The sequence below is a fragment of the Eutrigla gurnardus genome, assembly GCF_963514095.1.
Source record: "Eutrigla gurnardus genome assembly, chromosome: 12".
NCBI classification, from domain to species: domain Eukaryota; kingdom Metazoa; phylum Chordata; class Actinopteri; order Perciformes; family Triglidae; genus Eutrigla; species Eutrigla gurnardus.
This window is the reverse complement of record NC_139926.1, coordinates 22,938,655-22,959,227: the sequence shown is the minus strand read 5'-3', so window position 1 is coordinate 22,959,227 and position 20,573 is coordinate 22,938,655. Positions and strand designations below refer to the sequence as shown.

General features: G+C 44.7%; 2 protein-coding genes across 3 annotated transcripts in view; both read left to right on the top strand.

The window, feature by feature from the left end:
* The window catches only part of spegb (striated muscle enriched protein kinase b), a 28,794-nt gene extending 14,167 nt beyond the window's left edge, over nt 1–14,627 (top strand). For both annotated transcript variants that reach the window (XM_084022381.1, XM_084022380.1), the window contains exons 9-41: nt 333–508; nt 632–892; nt 983–1,141; nt 1,708–1,897; nt 1,977–2,206; nt 2,526–2,645; nt 2,727–2,831; nt 2,936–3,142; nt 3,234–3,357; nt 3,699–3,871; nt 3,955–4,067; nt 4,147–4,315; nt 4,428–4,524; nt 4,639–4,839; nt 5,020–5,077; nt 5,189–5,266; nt 5,410–5,582; nt 5,656–5,682; nt 5,801–5,953; nt 6,294–6,336; nt 6,458–6,526; nt 6,661–9,373; nt 9,490–9,639; nt 9,843–9,959; nt 10,343–10,510; nt 10,591–10,713; nt 11,356–11,520; nt 11,643–12,549; nt 12,853–13,092; nt 13,205–13,428; nt 13,750–13,825; nt 14,014–14,163; nt 14,328–14,627. In XM_084022381.1, coding sequence (XP_083878507.1) covers nt 333–508; nt 632–892; nt 983–1,141; nt 1,708–1,897; nt 1,977–2,206; nt 2,526–2,645; nt 2,727–2,831; nt 2,936–3,142; nt 3,234–3,357; nt 3,699–3,871; nt 3,955–4,067; nt 4,147–4,315; nt 4,428–4,524; nt 4,639–4,839; nt 5,020–5,077; nt 5,189–5,266; nt 5,410–5,582; nt 5,656–5,682; nt 5,801–5,953; nt 6,294–6,336; nt 6,458–6,526; nt 6,661–9,373; nt 9,490–9,639; nt 9,843–9,959; nt 10,343–10,510; nt 10,591–10,713; nt 11,356–11,520; nt 11,643–12,549; nt 12,853–13,092; nt 13,205–13,428; nt 13,750–13,825; nt 14,014–14,163; nt 14,328–14,583 — 8,215 coding nt within the window. In that variant the 3' untranslated portion in view covers nt 14,584–14,627. The remainder of the gene's footprint in view (nt 1–332; nt 509–631; nt 893–982; nt 1,142–1,707; nt 1,898–1,976; nt 2,207–2,525; nt 2,646–2,726; nt 2,832–2,935; nt 3,143–3,233; nt 3,358–3,698; nt 3,872–3,954; nt 4,068–4,146; nt 4,316–4,427; nt 4,525–4,638; nt 4,840–5,019; nt 5,078–5,188; nt 5,267–5,409; nt 5,583–5,655; nt 5,683–5,800; nt 5,954–6,293; nt 6,337–6,457; nt 6,527–6,660; nt 9,374–9,489; nt 9,640–9,842; nt 9,960–10,342; nt 10,511–10,590; nt 10,714–11,355; nt 11,521–11,642; nt 12,550–12,852; nt 13,093–13,204; nt 13,429–13,749; nt 13,826–14,013; nt 14,164–14,327) is intronic.
* Nucleotides 14,628–18,303: 3,676 nt separating this feature from the next.
* LOC311021834 (SPEG neighbor protein-like) lies at nt 18,304–19,813 on the top strand (the record flags this gene model as incomplete). Its single annotated transcript, XM_084022674.1, has 4 exons — nt 18,304–18,410; nt 18,514–18,821; nt 19,151–19,292; nt 19,675–19,813. The coding sequence occupies 4 exons, from the start codon at nt 18,304–18,306 to the stop codon at nt 19,811–19,813; spliced, it is 696 nt and encodes a 231-aa protein (XP_083878800.1).
* Between the last annotated feature and the right edge of the window lie 760 nt (nt 19,814–20,573).

Here is a 20,573-nt window from a genome sequence, read left to right as displayed (position 1 = left end):
CTGACTCTTGTACCTCATACAACCCCACTTCAAAAACTCCAAACAATCCCTTTCACACGGGAGACGAGAATAGGCTGAGTCACACTGGCAGCTTCTGTTATTGGAGTTAGTCATGACTCTCGAGAGACAATAGCAGAGAAGAATGTGCTAAACATAATATCGGCAGCCCCGGCTAACGTATCCCACCCTCCACCCCCCTCGCACCAGCCAGAACAGAGCCAGTGTGTGCTTGGTCATCTATCTTTGCATAAATTAAGTTTTAAAAAAGCTCTCTGAGTGGTTTAAACATGATTCATCTCTTGTTTTAAAACAACCATTGTTCTCTTCTGCAGGCTGAGGGACAGAGTGACGGTTAAAACAGGCCCACGCCATATTGTCCGCGAGGCAGAAGATGGACATTTTGAAATGACCATCAAGTCAGCGGTGAGGTCCGACTCTGGGATTTACACCTGTAAGATCATTAATGAGTATGGGACGAAGCAGTGTGAAGGGAAGCTGCTGGTAAAAGGTAGGAGTTTACTTGTTAATCAGCATTTATCGATATCATAACAGCAAGTGGATAAAAAACGTTAAGTTTGACCAGTAATTAGTTCCCAACAGCACTCAGAAAATGTCCTTTATCTCCACCCAGCTCCTCCGGTGGAGCCGGGCCTGGCCGTCATCCGGCCGGTCCGGGACATCACCGCCAAGGCCGGGGAGACCGTCCTGTTCGAGTGTCACGTCATCGGGCCGAAGGACACCGATGTGGACTGGCTGGCGGACGGGAAGCTGATCCAGCCGGCGCTGCTCAACTGTAAGATGCACTTCGACGGGAGAAAGTGTCGACTGCTGCTCAACTCGGTGCACGAGGACGACAGCGGGACTTACATGTGCAAGCTGAGCACGGCCAAAGGCATGTATCGACCACTAATATCACAACATGGGTGATGGCAAATGTAGTCATCTGTTCTGTGAAATCTGAATTTAAACGTTTACTTTTCAGAGGAAGTGACGTCGTGCGGCAAGCTCAAAGTCATCCCGTCGATCGAACCGCTTTTCACTCGCAAGCTGGACGTCCTGGAGGTGATCGAGGGGCGAAACGCTCGGTTTGACTGCAAAGTCAGCGGGACGCCGTCTCCCAAGGTCGTCTGGAGTCATTTTGGTAGGATCGCACTCTCGCATCCAAGAGTACCACAGGGGATCTTAACCTTAAAGGGGCAATCCTCAAATACAGTACCCTATTTTACTGATGTAATACTACAGGTCCCAGAATACTGGAGGCAGCAAAACCGTTTCCATCATTCTGTGTGCAACCGTGATCAGATTTTATGCTGCAAACAGCAGAAGTGAGAGTGTCTGGTGAGCTTCACTGAGTAGTTGGACGTGTGCAGTCTGTCTCCTGCAGCACTTTATCTAACAGCTCACCGTGGCTGACTTTCCCATTACAAACTGATCCGCTGTCAAAAAGAAATTGCCCAAAATGCCCGTCTTGTTTTGTAGACGCGGTAATGATGAATGATGGCGCTCACTATCGAGCTATTCACCTATGACTACTTCAGGATATAAATCTACTCCTGTTTCACCTTTTAAAATGCTTTTGATGTGAAGTTGCAGCAGAAGAAAAAGGGTTTTATTTACATTCATAATATATCTCTCACCCTCTGAGAGTTTTTTTTTAATGTATAACCCACATTATAACTAAATTTAAGACTTTCCTTCTGTCTTTAGACCACCCGCTCCCAGAAAGCGAGGACATTCGTATTCTCCAGGAGGGCGGCCGCCACTCTCTTTTCATTTCTCATGTGACCAACGAGGATGAGGGTTTTTACACCGTCACGGCCCACAACAGTCACGGCGAGGCGGAGAGCTCTGCCGAGCTTTACATCCAAGAACCGCGGCCGGCCATTTCCTCACAGCTGTAAGGGTTTGATTGTTGAGCTCTTCATGCACTTTCCTAGAGTATGCATGATAAAAAAACATCTTCTCCTCCCCTTCAGGGCTAAACTGGAGAAGATGCCGTCAATCCCCGAGGAGCCAGAGGTCCCGGAGAACGAGGTGGAGCGTTTCACGATGCCCGACTTCATCAAACCTCTTTATGACCTGGACGTGATCGAGGGGAAGGAGGCTGTGCTGAAATGTAAAGTGGCCGGTTTGCCGTACCCGACCATCGTCTGGTTCCACAACGGCAAGAGGATCGAGAGCACAGAGGACCGAAAGATGACGCAGTGTAAGCGTTTAGAAACGGATTAATATTCAGGCCTATCAGAGTCCTCAAGCTTTTACAAAGCCATTACACTCTGAGCAGTTTAATGTCCAGTGGATCCTTTTAAATACGCATTTTATTGAAAGCTAAATTAAAAGTTTAGCATCAGAGAAATTGTTCTAAAATCATTTGAGTGTGTCTTTGCATTAAATTAAAACCCTGTTATGACGGCATGTGATGTATAATATTCAGACTAACACTAACCTGCCCCTGTTCTCGTCCAATAAATTAATAATAAGTGTATCATTGAATCTGTGATAAAATATATATCTCTCTCCTGTAGTTCGAGACGTCCACAGCCTGGTCATCCGCTCTGTGTGCCACGCCCACGGCGGCGTCTACAAGAGTGTCATCTCTAACAAAGTGGGCAAGGCCACCTGCTACGCTCACCTCTATGTCACAGGTGATGTTCTTTTCTTTTTATTTATGAACAGATGTGTTCAGGCAAAGATCAGGAGTCTAATTCCCCTGGGTTGATTTCCAGATATCCTCCCTGACCCTCCTGATGGGACTCCAGTGATTGAATCCATCACTGGGAAAACCATCACCTTGAGCTGGAAGAAACCAAGGAGGCTGGACCCCTCTATCGGTACGCCAGAAGGATATTCACATTTGTTCACCGACAATGAAAAAATATGTTGTATTTTCCATCCTTGTGGTTACATTTAGCATGAAATCTATTTATCTTTTCAGATCCAACCTCCCTGATGTACGCCATCCAACAACAAGCCCTGGGCTCCATCCAGTGGACCATCATAGCTTCTGGCCTGAAGGAGACCAGCTACACCATCACCACGCTCTCCAAAGGGGTGCGCTATGCGTTCAGGGTCCTGACCATCACCTCCAAGGCCTTCAGCAAGCCCTCACCCACCACCGACCCAGTGCAGCTCCTGGACCGAGGTGCATTCAGGTTTTTACATCCGTCCGTCCGTCAGCATGGACGCCTGAACCGTTGATTAAATATCCGTGTGGGTTTTGATTTTGCTTCTAGGTCCTTATCTTCAGGAGGCTCCGGTGATTATCGATAAGCCGGATGTTGTACATGTGATGGAAAACCAATCGGTTACCATCACCGTCACCCTCAATCATGTCAACGCTGCAGTCATCTGGAAAAGGTCTCCGTTATTATTATTTTTACATGAAGACGACTATGCACTATATCTGTATACACACATTGTTTTATCGTTTTATCTCATTGAACAAAGATATGATGCTGGTACACATGTAGATTTATAGTTTTTCATTTGACCTGCATGTGGTATCTGGTGGAAAGGTTGCCCCCTTGTGGATCCAGTGTGTCACAAGAGAGACTGACGAATAAAGCAGCTGTTTAATTACAAGCAATTATCAAAGATAAGCCAGAGCAGTGAACAAAGTATTTTATAGTGTGCTGACTTACACTCGTCCACTTTTCCTCCACCTATAACATAAATAAATATATATTTTTGATACTCAGGAGGGGAGTGGTTCTCGGCAACAAGCCAGGCCTGTACGAGATGACCATGCCGGATGATGACCAGCAAACACTGAAGCTGCTCAAAGTGAAGAGCGCCGACATCGGAGAGATGGCGTTTGTGGCGTCTAACAAGTATGGCAGTGACAGCTGCACCTTCAGCGTGGAGATGGCAGGTAGGCAGGAAATATCTATCTCTCTATTTGTGCGTCTCAAGCTAATTTTACTTGGTACTTCACCTTTGCAACTCTGTCCACAGCTCCACCAACGTTTGAAACTATCATGGAGGACCTGGACGTCGGTTCTGGGGAGACCCCTCGCTTCGCTGTGGTTGTGGAGGGCAAACCTGTTCCTGACATCCTCTGGTTCAAGGTTTGAGAAATCTATAAAAAATGTAAAAGTAATTCTTCTCCGAAGAACAGCTGGTGAAACTCATTGTGTGTGCTTTCAGAATGACACCCTGCTGTCGGAGAGTGGTCATTTCACCTTTGTGTATGACGATAACGAATGTTCCCTGGTGGTCCTAAGTGCTCGTCCAGAAGACTCCGGGGTTTACACCTGCACCGCCAGGAACTTGGCAGGATCTGTGTCCTGTAAAGCTGAACTCACCATTCATGAAGGTCAGAGTTCATTCTGTCCGAGTCACAATAACATATTAGTGCTTTGACTGCCTGACTAACAAGTAAACGATCTGACCATTCTGTAATTAACTAAACTCTCTCATTACTGCAGCTAAACAGAAAGAGGATCCAATGGACGATGAAGAGACTCTTCTAAGGAAAATGCGCAGACTGACTGACAACTATGACCTTCACAAGGAAATCGGAAGGTAAAGCATTTTTATGCCCACGTCGAAATCCTAACCCTTGATGCAATATAATGCAAGGGAATCACAGTCTGCTATAGAACCAGTTTTTATGACGATTTTTGTTTTTTCGTCCAGAGGTGCATTTTCCTACGTGAAACGTGCGACCCAGAAGGTCAGCAAAGTGGAATACGCTGCAAAGTTCATCTCCACACGGGTCAAGAAGAAGGCGTCCGCCCGCCGAGAGATGAACCTGCTATCCAAGCTGGACCACGAGCGAGTCCTTTACTTTCAGGATGCCTTTGAGAAAAAGAATGCCGTCATCATCATCACTGAACTGTATCCTTGTTATGCAGACGAGACAATTAGCTGTCAATTATGTTGCTCTGAAAAGCTATTTATGACCAAGTGAAATGTATACATGCATAAATACATACTGCAAATGTATTAAAACTATAAGCTCGTATTGTAAAATGCATCCAAAGTCCCAGAAGGAAGAGCCTTAATGAATCTTTAAAGATGCCACGAGGAGCTGCTTGACAGATTTACAAAGAAATCTACATTAATGGAGTCGGATGTGAGTCGAGTGTTTGGAGCAAAGCCAAATCTTGCACTAAACATTTCAATACTTATTTCAGTGTAATGTATCTCATTTAATACTGGAATGTTTGTGTTTATGAACCACCAGGTACGTTCATGTATAAGACAACTGCTTGAGGGAGTGGATTACCTTCATCAATTAAACATCATTCATCTAGACATTAAGGTATATGGATCCTCACTCTCACACTCTTTCATTTTCTTCTTTTCAATATAAAAACATATCGGCATGCACTGGAGCAGTTTTTGGTTTCAAATGTATTCTGAAGGCATGTTGAACATGATCGTTTTTTATTTTCCCTTCGTCAGCCCGATAACATCCTCATGGCAGACTCCCACAGTGATCAGATCCGGATCTGTGACTTCGGCAACGCGGTGCAGCTCACGCCCGATGAGGCTCAGTACTGCAAATATGGCACACCAGAATTTGTTTCTCCGGAGATTGTCAATCAGACCCCAGTGTCCAAAGCAACAGACATCTGGTAGAGTAGCTCTTGAATTCACAGTTTGTTTTTGTCATTAGGCGCCACCTCTAATTCTCTTCTTTTCCCCCAGGTCAATTGGAGTTATTGCTTACCTTTGGTGAGTGAAAGTGTTCCTGTTATTTATTTTTCTCATTGTTAAATATCCATGGATGTCAGATTTTTCGGGTCTACTCGTAGGCTTGTCATGAAATCTAAGTGTTTGTTTGTGTCATCAGTCTGACAGGAGTCTCTCCATTCGCTGGAGAGAACGACCGCAGCTCAGTACTGAACATCAGGAACTACAACGTGGCCTTCGAGGAGAACATGTTCGCCGATCTCTGCAGAGAGGCTAAAGGGTTCATCATAAAGCTGCTGGTAACAGACAGGCTGTGAGTTACACAACTGGATCTCTTTATCAAGCTATGTTTGATGTGAAATTGTGAAAAAAACACAAAAATCGAAGAAATATTGAATCACACTTGAGAAGAGTAAATGAGACTGATATTGAACGGACAAACTGCATACTCCACATCTCTTTGTTGCAATTGATTTGGTTTGTACTTGTGTCTTTTTTAAGTGTGTCTTTACAAATGATGTGTACTTCAAGGTTTTTGTTGAGCACATTCAGAATTTTGTTTCACATGTATTTCCTTTGTGTTGAACGTTGAAAAACAAGTCTGGTAATTTCATAATCACAGAAGACTGAAATATCCATAATTTTTTCTCCAGGAGACCTGATACTCAAGGATGTCTCCGACATGCCTGGTTCAAGGTAAGACAAGGCCAGCGGTACTTCACACTAGTGTTAATTATCTACAACCTTTTTGATGATAATGTGAATGGTCCCATTCCTAAATTACTTCTATGACATTTAATTTATATTCATTGTACAGACACTTAGCAAGGGGAAGACCATAAATACAGAGTCCCTGAAGAAGTTTGTATCTCGCAGAAAATGGCAGGTGAGGGTTTTTTTTCTTTCTTTTGCTTCTTAATACATAACACAGAGAAATACATAAATAATGAAATGGTCACATTCAAAATGTGTTTTAACGGTCATCTTTCATATAATATTATCATATTTCCTCTTTCATAGCGTTCACTTATCAACTATAAATCAAAAATGGTCATGAGATCCATACCTGAGTTGCTGAACGATTCCTCTAGCCATATCTCCATTGCGGTCCCCAGACACCTTAAAGAAGGTTCACCTTTGCCATCATCATCTTCCGATTCCGATGAAGACATTGATGAGCTGCCATTTATTCCAATGCCCCTTAACATGGAATTTTCTGGATCAAGGGTGTCTCTGAATGACATCCAGACGAATGAGCAGGAAGTAGGGAAGCAGGACGGAACAACTAAAGGGTCTGGGTCTCCTGTTCAAGCCCAGGAGGAGATGGAGTGCGACCCTAAAGAAATGGATAAAGAAGGGGTTGAATTGACAGGTAAAGGCCGCCTGCGGAAAAGGTCTTCCCAAGACAATGACAGGGGCTCCTCAGATGAAGAATCCGCCGCTGCATTGCCGAAAAAGTCACAGGTGACTAGAAAACCCCTGAGAAGGGGTTCTAGCATGGAGTCAGACAAACCAGAGGGTGGACGACGAAGAGGAGAGCTGAGACGTGGAGGCTCTGCCGACAGTGCATTGCTGCTCCGGATTACACCTGAGGAAGGAGCTGGAGAAGGAAACCAAGAGGACGGAAGGAGAGTTCTCAAGAAAGCTGCCTCTATGGAGCTACCGAGGAGGAGCACCAGCCCAGGAACGGCCAAGATGAGTCAAGAAGACTACGCTCTGAAACTGGAGCTGATGAGACAGCGGCTGCTTCGCGGTGGCTCCGTGGACAAAAAGATGAGTGGTCTGAGAGGACCTCTGTTGGAAACATTAGGCATGGGAGACGAAAAACGTGCAACACCCTCAGATCGCTACACTCGTACCGCTCGCGTGGGCCCACCCCCGCTAATTCGAGCTGCGTCCAGCGATTCTGCAGTGGAGGAAGAGCCCAAACCCAAAGTTTTGCGCAAAACTGCCTCTTTCAGTCAAGGTGATTCAGAAATAATAGCTTTACACCGTCGGTCAGGCGCTCCCTTGGAGATTCCCTTAGCCCAGGTTGAAGAGAGAAGGCTCAAGGAGGCCATATCAATGTCAGCTCTCACTGAGCAAATCAGGCTGGACTCCCGTCCTGTGACGCCCAGGGAGCCTTCGCCAAAACTGCCGACACCAGAGTCTGTTGTGCAGGAAAGTCCAAACAAGACAGAAAGCGAGGAATCGTTAATGGAGAAAGAGATAAAGTCAGATGAGACGATGAATGAAAAGATGGAAGGGCTGACTACAGATAGCAATTTTGATGAGAGATCGAGCACTAGTGGTTTCTCAGAGAAGGACATGAGCATATCAGAAGAACCAATTATTGAATCAGAGTATACTGGCCAGAGAGTTCCTACACCTCCTCATGTGGTCGATAGCTCTGAAGTAGAAGAGAAAATGGAGGAAGACAAGGGAAGAGATGAGAAAGATGAAAGAGAACAGATTATGGAAGAAGAAGAAGCAGCAGAAGAAGAAAGAATTGTCAGTGTTGCTGAATCAAACGTGAAAGAAAATGTAGATGTTTCTGAAATAAATGTAGAAGTAGACGTAAATATACCTGCTAAATCTCCTGATATGATCTCATCCACAAGCTCAGTCATGGTGCGACCAACACATGAATATTCTCATCCATCAGCAAATGTTGTGTCAACTTATGTAACGCCTTCGCTTCCTGCTCGAGTTGTTCTTGCAGATGGAAGTACGTCAGCGTATGCAAGTATCATGCAGACCATCATGGTCCCTGCAGTCCAGCCTCTCGATGACCAACCTTTAGGCCCCTCTACACCCGTTGTTGTTCCAGCCCACTCGTCACCCTCAGTATCACCTGAAACATTGTCCTCTGCATCACCTGTTCAACCAAAGTCGGCCACCGAGCACCCTGCTGTATACTCCAGGGTAGCATCGCCGGAAATGATGACAAAAGAGCCCAGTCCACCCAGGCCTATCACACATTCCTCATCCCAACAAGAGCTCTCAGCAGGAGCTGACTTTAAGGACATTAGCTCTGAAGAGGTCTTCGAGGCCCGCTTCAAAAAACGGGAGTCTTCCCTTTCGAGAAGTCTCAAATTTCTGTCACGGTCAAAGAATGAGGACAAATCACAAGTGGCTTCACCAGACGACACAGAGTCGGGGGAAGAGATATACAGACCTGGGCCAATTGGTGCGCCATTGCAATTGGTGCCAAGGAGACTGGAGGAAAAGTCGAAGTCAGTCCTGGACCTTCGTGAAGCTCAAAAGGACCAAGGCTTCATGAAAAGGCTCTCTATGCGGCTGAAAAGAACTCCCTCAACCGAGCGCAAGGACGATACGACCAAAGAGGAAGATTCCGTTCCCTCAAGACGTAGACTTTCTTGGACTCTCGGCCGTAGAGGGTCACAGGACAGAAGGGAAGCGGAGACGGACGCTGCAGGTAATGCAATGGAGGAACAAGATGAGCTTAAGAAACCTCATGAATCGCCGGTCCTGGCAATGCGGCGAAAGATTGAATCAACAGTGGCTGGGATCTCTACAAGAATTCGCAGCTTCTCTGAGGAAAGGAAAGTATCGGAGGACAAGGAAACTAAGAGGACGCCCATTCTTTCCATGCTTCGCCGTGCAACGTCAGAGAGCCGTGGTATGAAGGTTGCCAATGTTCCTCAGAACCAGCTGGCATCTCAGGCCAGTAATGGTGCCTTATCAGAGTCTATAGACTCCATGTCCAGCTTAAAGTCAGACACCTCAAAGGGTATGTATGGCAAATACTTCTTATTTAGAAGGAACACATTTGTAGAGTACTCTCAATTACACTTTGTTGAGTGGATGGGAGATGATTTATGGAGTCAATTGCTTTTTCTCATAAAGTTGCAGAGGGTGAGCGCAGATCCCGCTGGGATCGATGGGGCCTAACCAGAGGGAAGCGAGACAAGACCGTATCACAGCCTGATATACCAACAGCAATCTCCAGAGAAAATAGTTCTCTACGTTCACGCCAGTACTCCAGACTGGCTTCTGGTAAGTTACACAGGAGTGTACATAAGCAGACTGTGATTACATCGTATCAAGGGAAAGTTAATGAGAGCTTCAAGCAGTAGAACCATTTTGGTTCCAGTGATGATGCTCTGAAGCATCACTGCGTGTGTGTACACAGAAAATCAATTTAATTTTACCTCCATTAAATCAATATTTAGTACGGTCTCATGTGTTTCTGCTCCCAGATTTCCCTCCAGTATTCCACATCAAGTTGAGAGATCACGTCTTGCTGGAGGGGGATCCGGTCACACTCAGCTGTCTCCCAGCAGGAAGCCCCCACCCACACATCACCTGGATGAAAGGTAAGGATCTCCAATGGAAGTAAGACACCGTAACCAAATGGTGGTGTCACAGATGGATGGAAATCACTTCACTTGCTAATTACAATCATTTACATAATTATTCTTGAGTGCGTGGGTGCGGAGGCATAATGATGGCTCGTATTGCATCTTGCTACATGCTAACGTATGGTGCCATGGCAGCAGAAGTTACTTACAGTGCAAACAAATAGTAGAGGAGATGTGACATTCCTTATCATATTAGAAAAAGTGATCATTTCCTACACAATATTTTTTTCAAGCTTAACAGAAGGGTTGACATCCTTTTTATTCGTGATACGTAAAATAAAATCTTCATTATCAGTATATTTCTTAATACAAGAGCATTTTACGCATGTTTTCCTCAGATAAGAAGCCCCTGGAGATCGATGCCAGGATGAACATGATCGCCTGCCCTGATGGCCGGCAGCTTCTGATGATCATGCAGAGCACCAAAAAGGACGCCGGGGTCTATGAATGTGTTGCTACAAGCCCGTTGGCCGCAGTGACCAGCTCTTGCACAATATCTCTTGCTCGTAAGAACTGATACATACGTCGCTGGTATATCCGTCTGAGGAGTAGTCAGTCAATAATACCGATATATTTGTTTGTACAGGTCTGCCTAATCGTCCTGGGACCCCTGAAATACCTCAGAAGTACAACAACACAGCCCTGGTACTGTGGAGGCCCTCAGACACCATGGCCCCCTGCACATACTCTCTGGAGAGGAGAGCAGAGGGTCAGTGTTTACTGTGATAGTAATGTTTGATTCCCTTTTTAGACAGATGGCTGGATGTCCACAGATTGAACCCCATGGATGGCAGTGGAGGGCGATATACCGAATATACTTGATGCATTGTGGCTTTTTCCATGTGGGATGTAGTAAATGAATATATCAAGCAAACATCAAGTATGAATATTAATAGTCACGCCTTGGCATTTCGCTTCTCCTGCTGCTCTCGCCATCTCACAGACACACTCTGGTGGTAATGTGAGTGAGTGTGGTGTACGAGCATATTCTGATTTTATATCAGGAGGGCAGCAGGACACGAAGGGAGCCTGCAGAGAGGGAGAGAATCGAAGCGCCAAAGCCAGATATACATGTTGAGGTTGGAAACGGTGATGAAAGATGCCAGCCTCCACTTTGAAAGAACTAGACCGTATGGACTAGGCATAAGGAGCCTGTAAGAACTGACTTCAAAATAAAAGCAACCAAGAACTTACAAATAATTCTACAAAATAAAAGAACATTTTATAATTAATACAATTATTATATAATTTAAGAGGAAAAACTATCATCTGTGCACTTTATTTCAGAGGAAAAAGAGAATTGTTCGATGTAATACTACTCTTGAAATAACTTCATATTTTTACCTCCTAGGTGAGACCACCTGGTTGATCATGGCTACGGGTGTGGCAGACTGTTATTACAATGTGGTTGACCTGCCAGCCGGGGCCTCCTTCAGGTTCAGGGTGGCATGTGTCAATAAAGCTGGCCAGGGCCCCTACAGCAACCTCTCAGAAGTAGTCAGCCTGGGAGCTTCAGGTAGGTTTTTATCTCAAAGACGTTGTTTGTGTATTTAAGATTTAAGTTGCTCTCAATGCACACGTTCATATATGCCCTTAAAATGTCCAGATTCTCAAAGGTTTGGTGTTATCTTTCAATAGAACCAGCTAAATCCAGTGCTACTGTGGTGGTCAAGACTGTCCCTGCAACTCCTCCTCCTGTTCCTCCTCCACCAGTGGTGATGATGTCATCCATGAAAGTGCCTCCCATTAAACCAGCTCCCAGTAAAACCGCTACGGTAACGGCCATCTCTCCCTCAGCTTCAGCTCCTGCTCCGACTGTGGCGAAATCGGCCTCTCCGGTTAAATCGGCCTCTCCGGTTAAATCGGCCTCTCCAGTCAAACCACCTGTGCAGGTTGATGCTAGCCGTCCAGCTGTTACTCCGCCCGTTAGCGCTGCTCCCGCCGCCCAAGCTCCCAATCAGACCAGCCCAGCTGTCCAAGCCTCGGCGGCCAAAGCCAAGAGCACCCTGAGCATCAGCATGAGCAAACCACAAACTAAATTGGCGCCCCCACCTGCTGTCCTGCCCAAACCTAAGAGTCCCGTCAATGCAGCCCCGCCCATGACGCCAAAATCTGCTGTACCTCCACCTGTCATGGGGAAACCTATTTCATCTCTCCCGATGTATGCGCCGGCTGCGACCACGCGTGTTACACCACCTTCTCGACCTAGCTCCACCCCGACAACCACCACCGTTTCAGTCACTCCTGTGTCTGTCTCACCACTCGTGTCCGTCTCACCGCCCGTGACTGTCTCACCAAATGCGACCGCCTCACCACCCGTGGTTGTCTCGCCACCTGTGGTTGTCTCGCCGCCCATAGTGGTGGTGCAGAGCTTTACCCCGATGCTGCTGGGAGGGGACAGCCGGAGTACCCCATCAGGACGGATCACCCCGTCAGGACGGGTCACACCTTCGGGACGCAGGACGCCGTTGGGAAAGCCCGGAGAGGGATCTCTGCGACAGGGAGTTCCACAGAAACCTTACACCTTCATGGATGAAAAAGCAAGGTGAGTCGAGAGAAACTTCTCCTGCTTCTTAAGCTAAATATAATATTTAAAATGCACACGGAGCTGAGAACTGATTCATGGTTCTCCCAGGAGAGATGCTACAAACATATGCTGATTTCATGAATATGATGCATTGCTGTAGAATAATCTACCCAACATTATACAGAAAAGGTACACGAAGCGATATTATAGTCATATATAATAGTACAACACTGACGGGACATTTTGCTGCACACTGACTACTTTTGCTTTTACATTTTGTTGATAAAAAGAGTTTTTTGTCTGTCTTCTTTTATCACACAGGGGTCGGTTCGGTGTGATCCGTGAGTGTCGGGAAAACGCCACAGGCAACCTGTTCATGGCCAAGATCGTTCCTTACGAGGCCGACAGCAAGCAGTCGGTGCTGCAGGAATACGACATCCTCAAGTCTCTCCACCACGACAGGATCATGGCCCTACACGAAGCTTACGTCACGCCCCGCTACCTGGTGCTCATCTCTGAGTACTGCAGTGGGAAGGAGCTGCTCTTCAGCCTCACAGACAGGTGAAGCCAAGCAGCTCTGCTCGTTAAACTGCTCGCCTGTCGGATGTGTCCGGGTGTTTAAAGGTATTCTCCCCGGAGCCCCACTAACGAGCCGTTTTCTGGTGCGTTTCAGGTTCCGCTACTCGGAGGACGACGTGGTGACCTACATTGTGCAGATCCTCCAGGGTCTGGACTACCTCCACACACGGCGCATCCTCCACCTGGACATCAAGCCAGAGAACCTCATCATCACCAACATGAACGTCATCAAGATCATTGACTTTGGCAGCGCTCAGACTTACAACCCGCTCTTCCTCAAGCAGTTCAGCCCTCCTATTGGAACACTGGAGTACATGTGTAAGTGCAGAAGTAAAGCTGTATTTTTACGTTAACGGTAGATCAAATGAAGAGACAAAAACAGCTTAAAAGAGAGGGAATATTGGATCATTTTTGTCTTATTATGGATTATGACTGTTTGTCCACATAAAGCACATTTTAACCAATCACACATGTTTTATAAGTCCCTATAGAAATCACTGAATAGAAATATAGAACTCAAACTATACATACATGTCTTTAAAATGCCACACACATCATGGAGTAAATACAGATACATACTATTATGTACTATTATGTCATTTATAGTTCAGTGTATAATAATATACGTTATTCTTGCAGCTCCAGAGATGTTGAAAGGGGATGTTGTGGGTCCTCCAGCTGACATCTGGAGTTTGGGCGTATTGACCTTCATCATGTGAGTACTACTTTCACAGCTTCCACCCAGCAAGCCCTCCTTAAATAAATACATTTATGTTCATTTTTTTTTATACATTGTGATTTTAAATCTGGTTTCTGTGTGACGTTCCTTAAACTCACCCCTAATGAACCATCTCAGGTTTTGTTGTGCATTGTTGAGTGTCTAAACGTATATTTTTTTTTCAGGTTGAGCGGCAAGTCGCCTTTCATTGAAAATGATCCTCAGGAGACTGAAGCCAGGATCCAGGCGGCAAAGTTTGACCTCTCTAAACTCTACCAGAATGTGTCCCAAAGTGCCTCTCTGTTTCTGAAGAAGATCCTCTGTAGCTACCCGTGGTACGTTCCCATATCCTACTGAATTTAAATCGACACCTAACAGCTGAATATTTATACAAACCATTGAACTCCATTTTTCACTAAATATTGCACGCGGTCAATTTCATTTTCTTTTTAAATCTCTCTTAAAATCATTGCACATCTCACCATCTGGTCTTCAACAGGGCCCGTCCCTCCATTAAGGACTGCTTCAATAACTCCTGGCTTCAAGATGCCTACCTGATGCGCCTCCGCAGGCAGACTCTCACCTTTACAACCAGCCGTCTCAAGGAATTCTTGGCCGACCAGCAGCGCAGGCGACAGGAGGAGGCCACCAAGCACAAAGTCCTCCTGCGGTCCTACCAGAGCTCGTCTCAAAACCCCACCAGCCCCGCCAAGCCAAATGTGCCAACCTCCCCCACCACACCTGTCACCAAGTGAAAACAGGCATCCAAACACCAGTGGTCGTGACTTTACTTGGTGGTGATGGTGGGGGATGGGGGGGGCGGCATCCTCAGAGTGAGACGAGACTTTGGGCCGTGTGGTGGGGGGGTGGTCCCTTCAGAAACACTCAAGAAACCAGCGGTGGCTGTGATCTACGGAGACGTCACTTCTTCTTCTTCTGTGGTCCTCAAAGAGAATCTAAGAATGATTTCAAGAGCCTGACTATTTTTTATATGGTGGACCTTGTTCACACAAGGCAGGATGTTGTCTTCAAGTTAGTACCTCAAGGTTTGTAACTTTGCATACATTTTTGGATAAACGACTTCCTTTCTTATCGCCAACCGCTACAATGATTAGAGGGAATGCATTGCTCGACCACTGGAGTAACGTTCCACCGTGGAACGGCTGAAAACGTTCCTCACGAGATTCCAAAATAATGAATAGCACGGTTTCAAAACAAGGAATTGATGCCTTTTTCCAAAGCTACACCTCTGCTATATCCCTCCATAGTCTCATATTCAAATGTTTTTCCTCACCAGATGGTCACGATCCATTAGCTTAATCCAAACTATTCATGCTACAGTATTTTATAGTGCTGTAGCATCTCAGTGATTGTCAAGATTGTAGCAGTTCCAGGTACTTTTTGAGTTTTTAACAGTGAGTTCGGAGGATACATCGGAGGATTCTCTACAAGGGCTATTAGAAAAGGACTCTTATAATCAGTGCAAATTTCCTCCCTCGTCATGTTACTAAATATAGTATGATTCATTGTCAAAAAAAAAGCAGAATTTTGTAATTAGATCGGGGCGCTCGTCCCTCCGCCGCAAGTCAGCTGACAACCAGCACGTTGGCTTCCGTCTCAGCTGAGCTCTTCCTCTCAGCCCACGCATCCGAGTTCCTAAAATGAAGTTTGCTGAGTCACTCCGGGTATTTTTAGACTGTGCATGCTGCACACTGCCTGAGATACAAGCTCATTATTAAATCTTATATTGTTCAGGGAGTTGGTGGTGAATTTAATCTCTTTAGAAAACCCACTGGTGATACTGGGGTGCCTCCAAGTGCTCTTAACCAGTCAGCATTAGTCAGCATACAAAAAAAATAGGCTCTCCAACTCAGAGAAATTATGTTTATTAACAGATCGTTGAGTGTGTTGCTTATTATTTTAGCTGTAATCCTCATTCGCTAACAGCTACTGCTTTAAAAAAAAAGAGATTTGGATTTTTAAAGTTTTTAAATGACTTTTTCTTTTAATAATTACATTTAAATACGATCTGAATTTATTATAATTCCAGCCCATTTAAGCTTACAAGTCAGTGATCAACACATAAATTCAATACATGTGTAATATTACAGCCCATGCAGATTGTACAAAACATGAAATCTTGGACATATAAGAAATATTTAATTCATTTGTAAGAGACGCCTCCTCTTACTCTATTCTCTATGTATGAGATGCATTGAGGTATGTCTTAATAAACACATTAAATCACCTTATTAGAAATCGTCATCATCAAAATATTGTAAATGAGAAGATAAAGGCCCCACTCGATATTCAAACCACTACAGAATGGTGAAACCATAATATATTTCCTTTTTTTAAGTTTTCGGTGGCATTTTTACAGATTGTGGAATCGAACCCGCGTCGTCGTGGTAATGCGGCCTGTGACCACTCACTATCTAATTTCATCACTCTGGTTTTACTACCTTAAAGCACGTCACTTGTCCTCTTCAGGGACGATATTGAAGGTTGCAATCGGAGACACGCTGACTTTATCGACTTTATTTGTTCTCTCGTCATCGTTTTCTGGTTAACAGAAGTCGTGTTGTTTATCTCGTTACTTTTCCCTTTTAGGGCAAATAGAGTTTCAAAACCAGCATGTGAAACATTTGCACAAATGTCACGATTGTTTTCATCACTTTGCCGTTTGTGTGTTGATATGAAGTACAGATTTGCACGCCTCACACACAAAGGAAATATCAAGGAGTCGTAATCAGACACTATATCACATGTAAAGCTGCGGCGTACATTCAGCAACATCGAGAGTTGTTTAAACTTGTGTATTGATTGACGGAGATCGTTGGTGATTCTATGGAATAATGTACTAGTTCTATATATTCTAACGCTGTTGCTCGATAGCCTTTGTCTTTTTTTGGCTCGGTCGTTTCCCTATGCAGAGTAGAAGTAAATCACAGAGGGAGTTGTTTTAAACCTGAATGAAAACATGCGAGATCAGCATGAGAATGCATTTGATTCTAAACGTCTGTGCAATATTATATAATATATTCTTTAATCACATAGAATTAAATCATAACTATTTGTAAGCACACAACAGGGTTTTGAAAAAAAGGACGAACGCTCCACATTTTGTATTCAAATCCGATGCCGTATTTTGTGGGATGTGTTGCAGTGCCTCGTGATGGATATTAGACCCACAGAGAAAATAGAGTTTGTTACGTGAATGACAAGTTCTTTATTTTGATTATATGAATGTGACTGCTTCGTGTGTGTTTCGCAATTTGTTTATTTATTGAGTGACTGTATTTGTTATAGCTGCTGCTTTTTATTTGTGACCTTTTCTGAATCTGGCATGGAGCAGGCATGACGGCTGTTAAGGCTATGAATAAAGGGAAATATGACAAATACATGAATGTAGCAGTTTGTTTATACGGTGGATGGAAACGAGGGGTGAAGACTGGCTTAACTGTGGATTTACTAGGAGCCTTTCTTGAATTTTCAATATTGCACTCAGCTGTTTCATACGGCCCCTACTGGCCAGGGGGGCGGTTAATAGTGAGGTATTAGCAGACATAAAAGGTCTTTTGAGAAAGTGTGAGTCACCGTGACAACGAGCGGCCCTTGAGGATGCAGCCGTGACCAGCCACACAAAATATTACACAGTTTGCTGCAGCAGAATGCGAGATTATCCATGGACAGACACAGAGGTTCACACTCACTCACCCACGGACACGTTCTTCAAAGATAATAATTTTACTTTTAATGCTAGCAGCAGATTAACACAAAATAAATGACTTGGAAAAGGGTTTCTATGATACTGTCAGTGTTCCCAGTTCAGGCTGAGGCCACGCCCTCCACATGACCCCCGACGACCAACAAGTTATGCGTGTATTCTCACCGGGGACGACGACTCACATTTCAACTACAAACAAAACTATTAACTGCTCTAAATTCTCAGGTGTATTTGATATGAAGGCTTTATAAGGCCGGGAAAGTGTCTGAGCACCATCCTCAATCAGCCTGCTGAGGATGTGCTAATATCCAAAGAAGGAAACGGAACGTCTCGGTTGATGAGTGGTTCTCCTTGAATCCTTTAGGGGCTCTGGATATAAAGCATGAAGTGGTTTTAGGTGGGCTGACTCTGGAGTGGATCTGAAGTAGAGTGCAGCTTCGAGAGGATCTCCAAGGTAAGGAATCTGCTTGGTAAGGTCATACATCAATTAATTCTGATCAGTGTATTCTGGCCCTTTTTCACAGAAGACATTTGACATGTAACAGAAGAAAAAATAGGTGTAAATATCACAACTAATGACGGTTGGATACCATTTAGCTGCCTCTGGTGTTCATGCTGCTTCTTCTTTCTGGGACACTTGAATAGAACGAAGCCCCATTGTGAATGTTGCCAAGTCGACGTGTCTGCTGTGATGTTTTGAATGGCTTTCCAGGTTCTTTCTAGTACCAACTTGTTGTGATCGCCCCAGATGTCCAAAGCAAAGGCTGCACCCCCTCCTGGGTGCACTCTGAACGTCAACGATCCTCAGGTCCAGGAGGCCGCCATCCGAATCCAGGCTTCGTATCGCGGCCACAGGTACCCAAACACCCCATTTCTGTCATCGATATCTGTTCTGTTGGTTGTTTAAAGCACCCTGACCGCGTTTTGAATTCTCATATCCTCGTGTTTTTCCACACAGGTCTCGTAAAGAGCTGCGTGAGAAAGGTCCCCCCAAGATCCTGCAGGAGCTCAAAGATGTGGTTCTGGTCGAGGGAAGCGCCGCAAAGCTGGAGTGCAGAGTTAGCGCTTTCCCAGATCCTTTCATCGTCTGGTGCAAGGACGGCAAGGAGCTGAAGGATGGTCCCAAGTACCGCTATGTTTTCGAAGACCCGGATTTTGTGGCGCTCGTGGTCCGAGATGGGGTCCAGGCCGATCTGGGAAAATACACCGTTTCCATTAAAAATCCCTTTGGTCAGACGTTTGGATCAGCTTGCATTCTAGTGGAAGGTGCGTGAACACAGTTTAATCAAACGGCTTACAGGAATACTTCAGCTTTTTGTGAAATATGCTTTTGTTGCCATTGGACAGAGCTAGCAGTTCCCACCCCATTTCCAGTCTTTATGCTAAGCTAAGCTAACCAGCTGCTGGGTGTAGACTGATATTTACAGGAAATATAAAAGTGTGGTATTGATCATCTCAGCTAACTCTTGGCAAGAAAGCAAACGAGTATTTCCCAAAATGTCTATTATGTCTATCATAAACCCCTAAAATTCCTGGACAGTGGTGTGAAATCTTAAACGTTAATATTTGTAAACATTAATATTATGTTTTCCCAGTCCCTGCTAAGGTTTCTAAAGGCCCGGACAACACGAAGGCCAAGAGGGGGACAACTGTGGTGCTCAAGGCTGAAATACGTGGGGAGCCTCCTCCGGATGTTGCCTGGCTCAAAGACGGAGACGACATCGATGAAGATGACAGGTATAGTCTCTCTCTCTCTCTCTCTCTCTCTCTCTCTCTCTCTCTCTCTCTCTCTCTCTCTCTCTCTCTCTCTCTCTCTCTCTCTCTCTCTCTCTCTCTCTCTCAGAGATTCAATTAGCAGAAGCATTGCATTCATGTCCAAGTGTTTAAAGGGCTTTTTTTCTTTCTATCTATCTATCTATCTATCTATCTATCTATCTATCTATCTATCTATCTATCTATCTATCTATCTATCTATCGCTCGCTCGCTCCCTCCCTCCCTCCCTCCTCTCTCTCTCTCTCTCTCTCTCTCTCTCTCTCTCTCTCTCTCTCTCTCTCTCTATGTGATTCTAATTTCGGGGGAAAACGAATGGCGATAATTAAGTTGCTGATTGTCTTTCAGGGTATTCTTCGACATCGGAGACACCAACACAATCTTAACCATCAAAAAAGCGACGCTGTCTGACGCTGGCAAGTACGAGGTGTTTGTGGAGAACAATCTGGGCACAGACCAGTCCTTCGCTCGTGTCGACATCCTCTGATGCAACCATGCAATGCTAATATGACGAGCCTCTGTTCTCTCATAGTGGAATCCAATGGACTATATTTGCTGATTTACAAGCTGTGCATCCAATCATCCCCATCATGACGAGTAAAGACGGGACTTAATTCACTATTGGTGACAGTTGTATTGTGAGAGTTCTTCAAACGTTTGGTTTCTGATGGAAAGGGGGGGAAAAGTAGATATTTATGATCAAATAAGACATTTTACAATAACGGCACACACAATCTATTAATTTCAACTTGAGGCATAACATTTAGATGAGAGGGTTACTTAGAAGGATACATGTGTGAGAGGTGTTGTTGTTTTTTATGACTGCAATAAATCATTCATTTGTGCAATTTCTCCCACAGCAAAGTCATAGATTCACAAAAATAATATAATAGTTATGACATCTTCTTTTTAAGCTTTAATATCTCCTTAATGGAGTTGGAATACAAACAATTGAAACCACTCATGGAATACATTATTTTGTATTTTGACTGAGATGTATACGGTCAGAGATGTTTTTATCATGTTGCTGCAGCAGCATCTAGCGGTGATCCGAGGAATTACAGCTGTGTTGTTCACTGGCTTTTCCATTCATTGTGTGTGGTTGTTTGTTACTTAATTTTAATGCAGTAAAACAGAAAGTCACAGCAAGGAGTTACCCAGCCCCACTGTCCTTATAGGAGAACACATTAATAATTAATTTGACATTATTTTCATGTTTGAATGTGCTTTGAATTCACCAACAGAAA